At 48.2% G+C, this 15,000-nt stretch overlaps 1 protein-coding gene across 14 annotated transcripts in view; it reads left to right on the top strand.

The window, feature by feature from the left end:
- Window positions 1–15,000, top strand: part of LOC106595038 (probable E3 ubiquitin-protein ligase HERC1) — a 290,635-nt gene that overhangs the window by 249,655 nt on the left and 25,980 nt on the right. For all 14 annotated transcript variants that reach the window (XM_045708500.1, XM_045708507.1, XM_045708508.1 and 11 more), the window contains exons 73-77: window positions 5,463–5,565; window positions 5,833–6,002; window positions 8,185–8,323; window positions 9,189–9,358; window positions 12,966–13,135. In XM_045708500.1, coding sequence (XP_045564456.1) covers window positions 5,463–5,565; window positions 5,833–6,002; window positions 8,185–8,323; window positions 9,189–9,358; window positions 12,966–13,135 — 752 coding nt within the window. The remainder of the gene's footprint in view (window positions 1–5,462; window positions 5,566–5,832; window positions 6,003–8,184; window positions 8,324–9,188; window positions 9,359–12,965; window positions 13,136–15,000) is intronic.

Below are 15,000 nucleotides of genomic sequence, written 5' to 3'. Positions count from 1 at the left end.
CTCAGGTATGTACAGTACAGTAGTGTTGACTGTCAGTCTGGTCCTCAGGTATGTACAGTAGTGTTGACTGTCAGTCTGGTCCTCAGGTATGTACAGTAGTGTTGACTGTCAGTCTGGTCCTCAGGTATGTACAGTAGTGTTGACTGTCAGTCTGTTCCTCAGGTATGTACAGTAGTGTTGACTGTCAGTCTGGTCCTCAGGTATGTACAGTAGTGTTGACTGTCAGTCTGGTCCTCAGGTATGTACAGTAGTGTTTACTGTCAGTCTGGTCCTCAGGTATGTACAGTACAGTAGTGTTGACTGTCAGTCTGGTCCTCAGGTATGTACAGTAGTGTTGACTGTCAGTCTGGTCCTCAGGTATGTACAGTACAGTAGTGTTGACTGTCAGTCTGGTCCTCAGGTATGTACAGTAGTGTTGACTGTCAGTCTGGTCCTCAGGTATGTACAGTAGTGTTGACTGTCAGTCTGGTCCTCAGGTATGTACAGTAGTGTTGACTGTTAGTCTGGTCCTCAGGTATGTACAGTACAGTAGTGTTGACTGTCAGTCTGGTCCTCAGGTATGTACAGTAGTGTTGACTGTCAGTCTGTTCCTCAGGTATGTACAGTAGTGTTGACTGTCAGTCTGTTCCTCAGGTATGTACAGTACAGTAGTGTTGACTGTCAGTCTGGTCCTCAGGTATGTACAGTAGTGTTGACTGTCAGTCTGGTCCTCAGGTATGTACAGTAGTGTTGACTGTCAGTCTGGTCCTCAGGTATGTACAGTAGTGTTGACTGTCAGTCTGGTCCTCAGGTATGTACAGTAGTGTTGACTGTTAGTCTGGTCCTCAGGTATGTACAGTACAGTAGTGTTGACTGTCAGTCTGTTCCTCAGGTATGTACAGTAGTGTTGACTGTCAGTCTGTTCCTCAGGTATGTACAGTACAGTAGTGTTGACTGTCAGTCTGGTCCTCAGGTATGTACAGTACAGTAGTGTTGACTGTCAGTCTGGTCCTCAGGTATGTACAGTACAGTAGTGTTGACTGTCAGTCTGGTCCTCAGGTATGTACAGTAGTGTTGACTGTTAGTCTGGTCCTCAGGTATGTACAGTAGTGTTGACTGTCAGTCTGGTCCTCAGGTATGTACAGTAGTGTTGACTGTCAGTCTGGTCCTCAAGTATGTACAGTAGTGTTGACTGTCAGTCTGGTCCTCAAGTATGTACAGTAGTGTTGACTGTCAGTCTGGTCCTCAGGTATGTACAGTAGTGTTGACTGTCAGTCTGGTCCTCAGGTATGTACAGTAGTGTTGACTGTCAGTCTGGTCCTCAGGTATGTACAGTAGTGTTGACTGTCAGTCTGGTCCTCAGGTATGTACAGTACAGTAGTGTTGACTGTCAGTCTGGTCCTCAGGTATGTACAGTAGTGTTGACTGTCAGTCTGGTCCTCAGGTATGTACAGTAGTGTTGACTGTCAGTCTGTTCCTCAGGTATGTACAGTAGTGTTGACTGTCAGTCTGGTCCTCAGGTATGTACAGTAGTGTTGACTGTCAGTCTGGTCTTCAGGTATGTACAGTAGTGTTGACTGTTAGTCTGGTCCTCAGGTATGTACAGTAGTGTTGACTGTCAGTCTGGTCCTCAGGTATGTACAGTACAGTAGTGTTGACTGTCAGTCTGGTCCTCAGGTATGTACAGTACAGTAGTGTTGACTGTCAGTCTGGTCCTCAGGTATGTACAGTAGTGTTGACTGTCAGTCTGTTCCTCAGGTATGTACAGTACAGTAGTGTTGACTGTCAGTCTGGTCCTCAGGTATGTACAGTACAGTAGTGTTGACTGTCAGTCTGGTCCTCAGGTATGTACAGTACAGTAGTGTTGACTGTCAGTCTGGTCCTCAGGTATGTACAGTACAGTAGTGTTGACTGTCAGTCTGTTCCTCAGGTATGTACAGTAGTGTTGACTGTCAGTCTGTTCCTCAGGTATGTACAGTACAGTAGTGTTGACTGTCAGTCTGGTCCTCAGGTATGTACAGTAGTGTTGACTGTCAGTCTGGTCCTCAGGTATGTACAGTAGTGTTGACTGTTAGTCTGGTCCTCAGGTATGTACAGTACAGTAGTGTTGACTGTCAGTCTGGTCCTCAGGTATGTACAGTAGTGTTGACTGTCAGTCTGTTCCTCCATTCTGAGGAGAGGAAGGGAAATAGATTTGACATTAATTGGTGTGTGTGTTGTCTGTAGTATATTCTGTCTAGTATATTCTGGCTGTAGTATATTCTGGCTGTAGTATATTCTGGCTGTAGTATATTCTGGCTAGTATATTCTGTCTGTAGTATATTCTGTCTGTAGTATATTCTGTCTGTAGTATATTCTGTCTGTAGTATATTCTGGCTGTAGTATATTCTGGCTAGTATATTCTGTCTCTAGTATATTCTGTGTATATTCTGTCTGTAGTATATTCTGTGTATATTCTGTGTATATTGTCTCTTGCAGCACCATGACGTGTCTTTGGCTATGCCGGATTAAGTGATATGACATGCTATTCTATAAAATCCTTTCTCTGTAATTAATATTAGCTGATTGAGCTAATCAGGTAAATGTAATTAACTAGAAAGTCGGGGCACCACGAAAGAGTGTTTATAGAGCTGTTATCTTCCGAATAAACTCTGAAAGACCTAGTAATATTTTACATCAATAGCAGTCAATATTAATCGTCACCTTATTTCAGTCTCTTCTGAAAGTTCTAAATTCTTGGTTATCTTCACGAACCCTGGCTAACAAGTTGAATCAGCAATACAAAATTGGGTTTAATTATTTATTTCCTAAATACCTAACTAATCACACAGAATTACATATACACAGAATGCAAATTATGTCATACAGAAAACGTCCCTGGTGGACGGAACCTGTATGACGGCTTGTTACACAAAGAGAGGGGGTTGGGCTTGAGTGAAAGAGCGGGAAGACTGAGGAACAAAGGGAAAAGCTGTGCTATCATAAATACAGTATCTTATGCATTCTAAATTACCGCCCATTTGGAAAAGGGAAATGCAATAAATATTTACTCTGAGCTGCGCTTCAGTAGGTTGGTCGTAGATGCTGGCCGTGTTGGCCAACAGAGATCTTCCTGTCCTTGGAAAAATGTCTCTGGTGGTAAATTGGATACGTTGTAGTATCTTCGTTGTGTGTTAGACTGGGTACGTCGTCCGTCCTTTCCTAGCCCACGTTTACAGCTGCTGTTGCTAACTCAACGACTAGGAGGTCTCACTTCTTTAGTGAATAAGAGTTCAAAGTTCATACCATTCACAACCAAAGCTCACGCTGAGGTTGGCTTAGTTCTGTAGTTGACGTGTTAGTCCTTTCAAACGTATGGACCGTCGTCCTATCGTCCTCGGAACAGGAGGTTACATTTTCATCAAGGGCTTATATAGTGGAGGGAGAGAAGGGTGTGTTTCATAGTTCATAGTCACTTCACAGGGGCGGGCCACTGATAGAGCAGGGCTCTAACCTTATGAAAACCCAATTCTCTCATTTGGAAGCTAAAATTACGTTTAATCTTATCACTAATAGTTTCATATTCAAACATTTTAAATTGCACAACAATTCCATGTGTAGAATGTGTAGACTTTCCCAGATACAGTTTATGTCGTCCTGTCATCAGTCATAATGTCTCAGATGACAACCGAACAGACATCGTATTCATTAACCTCTTGCATCTAGACGTTCCGCTAGCGGAACCCCTAGCCAACAGCCAATGGCATCGCACGGCGCGAAATACAAAACCAACTAAAATACCACAATTCAATTTTCTCAAACAATCAACTATTTTACACCATTTTAAAGACAAGACTCTCGTTAATCTAACCACATTGTCCGATTTCAAAAAGGCTTTACAGCGAAAGCAAAACATTAGATTATGTTAGGAGAGTACATAGACACAAATAATCACACAGCCATTTTCCAAGCATGCATATATGTCACATAAACCCAAACCACAGCTAAATGCAGCACTAACCTTTGATGATCTTCATCAGATGACACTCCTAGGACATTATGTTATACAATGTTTTGTTCAATCAAGTTCATATTTATATCAAAAACCAGCTTTTTACATTAGCATGTGATGTTCAGAACTAGCATACCCACCGAAAACTTCCGGTGAATTTACTAAATTACTCATGATAAACGTTGACAAAATACATAACAATTATTTTAAGAATTATAGATACAGAACTCCTTCATGCAATCGCTATGTCCGATTTTAAAATAGCTTTTCGGCGAAAGCACATTTTGCAATATTCTGAGTACATAGCTCGGCCATCAAGGCTAGCTATTCAGACCCGCCAACGTCGGGGCTCAGTAAACTCAGAATTACTATTAGAAAAATTGGATTACCTTTGCTGTTCTTCATCAGAATGCACTCCCAGGACTTCTACTTCAACAACAAATGTTGTTTTGGTTCCAAATAATCCATAGTTATATCCAAATACCTCCATTTTGTTCATGCGTTCAGGTCACTATCCGAAGGGTAACGCGCGAGCGCATTTCGTGACCAAAAAATAGAAAATATTCCATTACCGTACTTAGAAGCATGTCAAACGCTGTTTAAAATCAATTTTTATGCTATTTTTCTCGTAAAATAGCGATAATATTCCAACCGGGCAACGTTGTATTCATTCAAAGAGAGAAAGAAAAAAATGGCGAGTTCTCGTGAACGCGCATCTCCAGTCTCACTGTCCCCAGGCTGACCACTTACAGACTCTGCTCCTATACTTTGCCCAGAGACAGCAGACACCCCATTCCACTTTCTGGTGGCTATAGAGAGCCAATGGAAGCCTTAGAAAGTGTCACGTAACAGCACAGATGCTGTAATTTCGATAGAGATGCAACAGAAGGACAACAAATTGTCAGACAGGGCACTTCCTGCATGGAATCTTCTCAGGTTTTTGCCTGCAATATGAGTTCTGTTATACTCACAGACACCATTCAAACAGTTTTAGAAACTTTAGAGTGTTTTCTATTAAAATCTACTAATTATATGCATATTCTAGTTTCTGGGCAGGAGTAGTAACCAGATTAAATCGGGTATGTTTTTTATCCAGCAGTGAAAATACTGCCCCCTAGCCCTAACAGGTTAAATCGGGTATGTTTTTTATCCAGCAGTGAAAATACTGCCCCCTAGCCCTAACAGGTTAAATCGGGTATGTTTTTTATCCAGCAGTGAAAATACTGCCCCCATCCCAAAGAAGTTAAGTACCAACGCATATTTTCAACTGGTTCTATTACCGAAATATGGTTCCTTTCCCCCCACTTGTTTGATGTTCCCAGACTCTCTATATTTAACAAAGGCTATTCAAGAGTCCATCAGTAGAGTCAGAGGAAGGCAGAAAGGTATTTGGGGTCATAAACCTTACCCACAGGTCAACGTCATGACAACCACTTCACCAAGTCATATTCCAGTTGTGTGTGAATCACGTTGTTGTTTTTGTGTTCCACAGAAGGTGGACGTTCTCTGTGGACTCGGTATCAAGAAGGTGTCCTGTGGAACTCAGTTCTCTGTCGCCCTCACTAAAGATGGCAATGTGTACACGTTCGGACAAGGTCTGAATATGATGCACTACATGCATATACTGTTCAGTACAACAGATAACATAGAAATATTATACAATAGAACATGCTGAGGAAAAAAAAAACATTCTCTCGGTGTTGTCTGTTACTGTAGTTCTGCATTTCTATATTATTTTCATCATCCATCTTGATTGTTGACATTAAATATCCTGTCTACTTTAGACCAAGCATAACATACAGAATGTGTCTTTGTTAGCCAGTAAGACCCCTCATCAACCCTCCTGTGTCCCCCCTCTCCAGACCGACTGATAGGGCTGCCGGAGGGCCGGGCCAGGAACCACAACCGTCCCCAGGTCGTACCAGCTCTGTCTGACGTGTTTATACAGGATGTGGCTGTGGGGGCCGAACACACACTGGTCCTGTCCTCTACTGGAGAGGTCTATACCTGGGGAAGCAACTCAGAGGGACAGGTAGGATACAACACACACTGGTCCTGTCCTCTACTGGAGAGGTCTATACCTGGGGAAGCAACTCAGAGGGACAGGTAGGATACAACACACACTGGTCCTGTCCTCTACTGGAGAGGTCTATACCTGGGGGAACTCAGAGGGACAGGTAGGATACAACACACACTGGTCCTGTCCTCTACTGGAGAGGTCTATACCTGGGGAAGCAACTCAGAGGGACAGGTAGGATACAACACACACTGGTCCTGTCCTCTACTGGAGAGGTCTATACCTGGGGAAGCAACTCAGAGGGACAGGTAGGATACAACACACACTGGTCCTGTCCTCTACTGGAGAGGTCTATACCTGGGGAAGCAACTCAGGGGACAGGTAGGATACAACACACACTGGTCCTGTCCTCTACTGGAGAGGTCTATACCTGGGACAGGCAGGATACAACACACACTGGTCCTGTCCTCTACTGGAGAGGTCTATACCTGGGACAGGTAGGATACAACACACACTGGTCCTGTCCTCTACTGGAGAGGTCTATACCTGGGACAGGTAGGATACAACACACACTGGTCCTGTCCTCTACTGGAGAGGTCTATACCTGGGACAGGCAGGATACAACACACACTGGTCCTGTCCTCTACTGGAGAGGTCTATACCTGGGACAGGTAGGATACAACACACACTGGTCCTGTCCTCTACTGGAGAGGGCTATACCTGGGACAGGTAGGATACAACACACACTGGTCCTGTCCTCTACTGGAGAGGTCTATACCTGGGACAGGTAGGATACAACACACACTGGTCCTGTCCTCTACTGGAGAGGTCTATACCTGGGGAAGCAACTCAGAGGGACAGGTAGGATACAACACACACTGGTCCTGTCCTCTACTGGAGAGGTCTATACCTGGGGAAGCAACTCAGAGGGACAGGTAGAATACAACACACACTGGTCCTGTCCTCTACTGGAGAGGTCTATACCTGGGGAAGCAACTCAGAGGGACAGGTAGGATACAACACACACTGGTCCTGTCCTCTACTGGAGAGGTCTATACCTGGGGAAGCAACTCAGAGGGACAGGTAGAATACAACACACACTGGTCCTGTCCTCTACTGGAGAGGTCTATACCTGGGGAAGCAACTCAGAGGGACAGGTAGGATACAACACACACTGGTCCTGTCCTCTACTGGAGAGGTCTATACCTGGGACAGGCAGGATACAACACACACTGGTCCTGTCCTCTACTGGAGAGGTCTATACCTGGGACAGGTAGGATACAACACACACTGGTCCTGTCCTCTACTGGAGAGGTCTATACCTGGGACAGGTAGGATACAACACACACTGGTCCTGTCCTCTACTGGAGAGGTCTATACCTGGGACAGGCAGGATACAACACACACTGGTCCTGTCCTCTACTGGAGAGGTCTATACCTGGGACAGGTAGGATACAACACACACTGGTCCTGTCCTCTACTGGAGAGGTCTATACCTGGGACAGGTAGGATACAACACACACTGGTCCTGTCCTCTACTGGAGTGGTCTATACCTGGGACAGGTAGAATACAACACACACTGGTCCTGTCCTCTACTGGAGAGGTCTATACCTGGGACAGGCAGGATACAACACACACTGGTCCTGTCCTCTACTGGAGAGGTCTATACCTGGGACAGGTAGAATACAACACACACTGGTCCTGTCCTCTACTGGAGAGGTCTATACCTGGGACAGGCAGGATACAACACACACTGGTCCTGTCCTCTACTGGAGAGGTCTATACCTGGGACAGGCAGGATACAACACACACTGGTCCTGTCCTCTACTGGAGAGGTCTATACCTGGGACAGGCAGGATACAACACACACTGGTCCTGTCCTCTACTGGAGAGGTCTATACCTGGGACAGGTAGGATACAACACATACAAGGACAGGTACACAAACACACACACACACACGGACAGATCTGTGTCTCTGTTCTCTCTGTCTCCTAGTTGGGTCTTGATCTGTGTCTCTGTTCTCTCTGTCTCCTAGTTGGGTCTTGATCTGTGTCTCTGTTCTCTCTGTCTCCTAGTTGGGTCTTGATCTGTGTCTCTGTTCTCTCTGTCTCCTAGTTGGGTCTTGATCTGTGTCTCTGTTCTCTCTGTCTCCTAGTTGGGTCTTGATCTGTGTCTCTGTTCTCTCTGTCTCCTAGTTGGGTCTGGGCCACACCAACCATGTGAGAGAACCCACCCTGGTGACATCACTACAGGGGAAGGACATTAACCAGGTCTCTGCTGGTCGCTGTCACTCTGCTGCCTGGACCGCTCCCTCTGTCCCTCCCCGGGCTCCGGGTAAATACACATAGCTGCCACAGCCTCTGTACCTGTGGTGTTTAATGGTCAGGTACTTCAACATGGAGAACTCTAGATTACAGTAAATCCATCTTCTGTCTGTTGAAATGGATTGTTTTATCTGGTCATCAGTGAATAGTGTGATAACATAAACCAGGGGAATGGTGTCTAGGTGGAAGAGATGGATCATGATTGGATTCTAAAATGATTCCTCCCTCCCTCCCTTCCTCCTCTCTTTCTCTCCCTCTCTCTTTCCCTCCCTCCCTCCCTCTCTCCCCCCCTCTCTTTGCCTCCCTCCCTCCCCCATCTCTCCCTCCCTCCCCCATCTCTCCCTCCCCTCTTTCTTTCCCTCCCTCCCCCCTCCCTCTCCCTCGCTCCCTCTTTCCCTCCCTCCCTCCCTCCCCCATCTCTCCCTCCCTCTCTTTCTTTCCCTCCCTCCCTCCACTCTCCCTCCCTCTTTCCCTCCCTCCCTCTCTCTCCCCCCTTTGCCTCCCTCCTCCTCCTCCCTCCCTCCCCATCTCTCCCTCCCCCTCTCCCTCCCTCTCTTTCTTTCCCTCCCTCCCTCCTCCCTCTCCCTCGCTCCCTCTTTCCCTCCCTCCCTCCCTCTCTCCCCCTCTTTCCCTCCCTCTCCCTCCCCCTCCCTCTTTCCCTCCCTCTCTCCCCCCTCTCTTTGCCTCCCTCCCTCCCTCTCCCTCTCTCTCCCTCCCTCCCTCTTTCCCTCCCTCCCTCCCTCCCTCTCTCCTCCCTCTCCCTCCCTCCCTCTTTCCCTCCCTCCCTCCCTCCCCCTCCCTCCCTCCCTCCCTCCTCCCTCCCTCCGTCCCTCCCTTTCTGTCTTTGACGTGTTTTATTTCTTCCCCGTCTCCAGGTTCCTCCGTACCCCTCCAGCTAGGCCTGCCGTCAGCGGTGCCCCCCCAGTTCAGCTCTCTGAGAGAGGTCAGCATGGAAGCAGTCCGGGCCAGACTACGTGTTCTTTACCACTTCTCTGACCTCATGTACTCATCATGGAGATTACTCAACCTGAGCCCCAACAACCAGGTACACTCACCTCACACCTCACACACCACACCTCACCTCACACACCTCACACACCTCACCTCACACACCTCACACACCTCACCTCACACCTCACACACCACACCTCACCTCACACACCTCACACACCTCACACACCACACCTCACCTCACACACCTCACCTCACCTCACACACCTCACACACCTCACCTCACACACCTCACACACCACACCTCACCTCACACACCTCACACACCTCACACACCACACCTCACCTCACACACCTCACACACCTCACCTCACACACCTCACACACCTCACCTCACACACCTCACACACCACACCTCACCTCACACACCTCACACACCTCACCTCACACACCTCACACACCTCACCTCACACACCTCACCTCACACCTCACACACCACACCTCACCTCACACACCTCACACACCTCACCTCACACACCTCACCTCACACATCTCACCTCACACCTCTCACCTCACACCTCTCACCTCACACACCTCACCTCACACACCTCACCACACACATCTCACACACCTCACCTCACCTCACACACCTCACCTCACACACCTCACCTCACCTCACACACCTCCCTCCCACACCTCACCTCACACCTCACCTCACACACCTCACCTCACACACCTCACCTCACTCACCACACCTCACACACCTCACCTCACACACCTCCTCTCACACACCTCACCTCACCTCACTCACCTCACCTCACTCACCACACCACACACACCTCACACACCTCACCTCACCATATACACCTCACCATATACACCTCACCTCACACACCTCACCATATACACCTCACCTCACACACCTCACCTCACACACCTCACACCTCACCACACACACCTCACCTCACACACCTCACCACACACATCTCACCTCACCTCACACACCTCACCTCACACACCTCACCTCACACACCTCCTCTCACACACCTCACCTCACTCACCTCACCTCACACACCTCCCCTCACACACCTCACCTCACACACCTCCTCTCACACACCTCACCTCACACACCTCACCTCACACACCTAACCTCACACACCTCCTCTCACTCACCTCATCTCACTCACCACACCTCACACACCTCACCACACACCTCACACACCTCACCTCACACACCTCACCATATACATCTCACCTCACACATCTCACCTCACACACCTCACCATATACATCTCACCTCACACACCTCACCTCACACACCTCACCACACACATCTCACCTCACCTCCCACACCTCACCTCACACACCTCACCTCACACACCTCACATCTCACACACCTCACATCTCACCACTCACCTCACACCTCACCTCACACACCTCCTCTCACACCTCACCTCACTCACCACACCTCACACCTCACCTCACACACCTCACCTCACACACCACACCTCACCACACACACCTCAACTCACCTCACACACCTCACCACACACATCTCACCTCACCTCACCACACACCTCACCTCACCTCACACACCTCACCTCACACACCTCCCCTCACACACCTCACACACCTCACCTCACACACCTCACCTCTCACACACCTCACCTCACACACCTCACACCTCACCTCACACACCTCCTCTCACACACCTCACCTCACTCACCACACCTCACACACCTCACACACCTCACCTCACACACCTCACCTCACTCACCTCACCACACACACCTCACCACACACACCTCACCTCACTCACCTCACCTCACTCACCACACCTCACTCACCTCACCACACACACCTCACACACCTCACCTCACACACCTCTCCTCACACATCTCACCTCACACACCTCACCACACACACCTCACACACCTCACCTCACTCACCTCACCTCACTCACCTCACCACACACACCTCACCACACACACCACACCTCACCTCACTCTACTTACCACACACATCTCACTCAACTCACACACCTCACCACACACACCTCACACATCTCACCTCACACACCTCACCTCACACACCTCACCATATACATCTCACCTCACACATCTCACCTCACACACCTCACCATATACATCTCACCTCACACACCTCACCTCACACACCTCACCTCACACACCTCACCACACACATCTCACCTCACCTCCCACACCTCACCTCACACACCTCACCTCACACACCTCACATCTCACACACCTCACATCTCACCACTCACCTCACACCTCACCTCACACACCTCCTCTCACTCACCTCACCTCACTCACCACACCTCACACACCTCACCACACACACCTCACACACCTCACCTCACACACCTCACCATATACATCTCACCTCACACATCTCACCTCACACACCTCACCATATACATCTCACCTCACACACCTCACCTCCCACATCTCACCTCACACACCTCACCTCACACACCTCACCACACACATCTCACCTCACCTCCCACACCTCACCTCACACACCTCACCTCACACACCTCACATCTCACACACCTCACATCTCACCACTCACCTCACACCTCACCTCACACACCTCCTCTCACACACCTCACCTCACTCACCACACCTCACACCTCACCTCACACACCTCACCTCACACACCTCACCTCACACACCTCACCACACACACCTCAACTCACCTCACACACCTCACCACACACATCTCACCTCACCTCACCACACACCTCACCTCACCCCTCACACCTCACCTCACACACCTCCCCTCACACACCTCACACACCTCACCTCACACACCTCACATCTCACACACCTCACCTCACACACCTCACACCTCACCTCACACACCTCCTCTCACACCTCTCACCTCACTCACCACACCTCACACACCTCACACACCTCACCTCACACACCTCACCTCACTCACCTCACCACACACACCTCACCACACACACCTCACCTCACTCACCTCACCTCACTCACCACACCTCACTCACCTCACCACACACACCTCACACACCTCACCTCACACACCTCACCACACACACCTCACTCACCACACCTCACTCACCTCACCACATCTCACCTCACACACCTCACCACACACACCTCACACACCTCACCTCACTCACCTCACCTCACTCACCTCACCACACACACCTCACCACACACACCACACCTCACCTCACTCTACTCACCACACACACCTCACCTCACACACCTCACCTCACTCACCTCACCACACACACCTCACCACACACACCTCACCTCACTCACCTCACCTCACTCACCACACCTCACTCACCTCACCACATCTCACCTCACACACCTCACCACACACACCTCACACACCTCACCTCACTCACCTCACCTCACTCACCTCACCACACACACCTCACCACACACACCACACCTCACCTCACTCTACTCACCACACACACCTCACCACACACACCACACCTCACTCAACTCACACACCTCACCACACACACCTCACACATCTCACCTCACACACCTCACCTCACACACTTCACTATCTCCTCCACTTTAATGTCCTCAGACACAGTAGCATTTGTCCCTTCTACTGTATAATCCTGTATTGGCTGTCCTTTATGGTTTAATACATCTGACTCATTCCTCATAACTGTGTGTGTATTCCAGAGCTGTACGTCCCACTACAACACAGGGACGTGGGGCATCGTCCAGGGCCAGTTGAGGCCCCTATTGGCCCCCAGAGTCTATACTCTCCCCATGGTGAGGTCCATAGGGAAGACTATGGTGCAAGGCAAGAACTATGGACCCCAAATCACTGTCAAAAGGATCTCCACACGGTATGTCCACTATCCCAGAGGAGTAGAGATGTACAAATACATCAGAATCACTGTCAAGAGGTTCTCCTCACGGTATGTCCACTATCCTAGAGGAGTAGAGATGTACAAATACATCAGAATCATTCATGAAGTTTTGTTATAGAGCTTTTTCAATACAAAGAATCTTAGTGTCTTTTCAAAATCACAAAGACATGTAGTGATCAGTCAGTTGATGGTTGATGTTGTTCCACAGTTTCAGATGTCTGCTAGTTACAGCGGTAGGAAATGCAGTGTGTTAATGTTCCACAGTTTCAGATGTCTGCTAGTTACAGCGGTAGGAAATGCAGTGTGTTAATGTTCCACAGTTTCAGATGTCTGCTAGTTACAGCGGTAGGAAATGCAGTGTGTTAATGTTACACAGTTTCAGATGTCTGCTAGTTACAGCGGTAGGAAATGCAGTGTGTTAATGTTCCACAGTTTCAGATGTCTGCTAGTTACAGCGGTAGGAAATGCAGTGTGTTAATGTTCCACAGTTTCAGATGTCTGCTAGTTACAGCGGTAGGAAATGCAGTGTGTTAATGTTCCACAGTTTCAGATGTCTGCTAGTTACAGCGGTAGGAAATGCAGTGTGTTAATGTTCCACAGTTTCAGATGTCTGCTAGTTACAGCGGTAGGAAATGCAGTGTGTTAATGTTCCACAGTTTCAGATGTCTGCTAGTTACAGCGGTAGGAAATGCAGTGTGTTAATGTTCCACAGTTTCAGATGTCTGCTAGTTACAGCGGTAGGAAATGCAGTGTGTTAATGTTCCACAGTTTCAGATGTCTGCTAGTTACAGCGGTAGGAAATGCAGTGTGTTAATGTTCCACAGTTTCAGATGTCTGCTAGTTACAGCGGTAGGAAATGCAGTGTGTTTATGTTCCACAGTTTCAGATGTCTGCTAGTTACAGCGGTAGGAAATGCAGTGTGTTTATGTTCCACAGTTTCAGATGTCTGCTAGTTACAGCGGTAGGAAATGCAGTGTGTTAATGTTCCACAGTTTCAGATGTCTGCTAGTTACAGCGGTAGGAAATGCAGTGTGTTAATGTTCCACAGTTTCAGATGTCTGCTAGTTACAGCGGTAGGAAATGCAGTGTGTTAATGTTCCACAGTTTCAGATGTCTGCTAGTTACAGCGGTAGGAAATGCAGTGTGTTAATGTTCCACAGTTTCAGATGTCTGCTAGTTACAGCGGTAGGAAATGCAGTGTGTTTATGTTCCACAGTTTCAGATGTCTGCTAGTTACAGCGGTAGGAAATGCAGTGTGTTTATGTTCCACAGTTTCAGATGTCTGCTAGTTACAGCGGTAGGAAATGCAGTGTGTTAATGTTCCACAGTTTCAGATGTCTGCTAGTTACAGCGGTAGGAAATGCAGTGTGTTAATGTTCCACAGTTTCAGATGTCTGCTAGTTACAGCGGTAGGAAATGCAGTGTGTTAATGTTCCACAGTTTCAGATGTCTGCTAGTTACAGCGGTAGGAAATGCAGTGTGTTAATGTTCCACAGTTTCAGATGTCTGCTAGTTACAGCGGTAGGAAATGCAGTGTGTTTATGTTCCACAGTTTCAGATGTCTGCTAGTTACAGCGGTAGGAAATGCAGTGTGTTTATGTTCCACAGTTTCAGATGTCTGCTAGTTACAGCGGTAGGAAATGCAGTGTGTTAATGTTCCACAGTTTCAGATGTCTGCTAGTTACAGCGGTAGGAAATGCAGTGTGTTAATGTTCCACAGTTTCAGATGTCTGCTAGTTACAGCGGTAGGAAATGCAGTGTGTTTATGTTCCACAGTTTCAGATGTCTGCTAGTTACAGCGGTAGGAAATGCAGTGTGTTTATGTTCCACAGTTTCAGATG

Source organism: Salmo salar, chromosome ssa26 (genome assembly GCF_905237065.1).
Source record: "Salmo salar chromosome ssa26, Ssal_v3.1, whole genome shotgun sequence".
NCBI lineage: Eukaryota > Metazoa > Chordata > Actinopteri > Salmoniformes > Salmonidae > Salmo > Salmo salar.
Note: the sequence above shows the minus strand (reverse complement) of the source record. Positions and strands in the feature narration are given on the sequence as shown.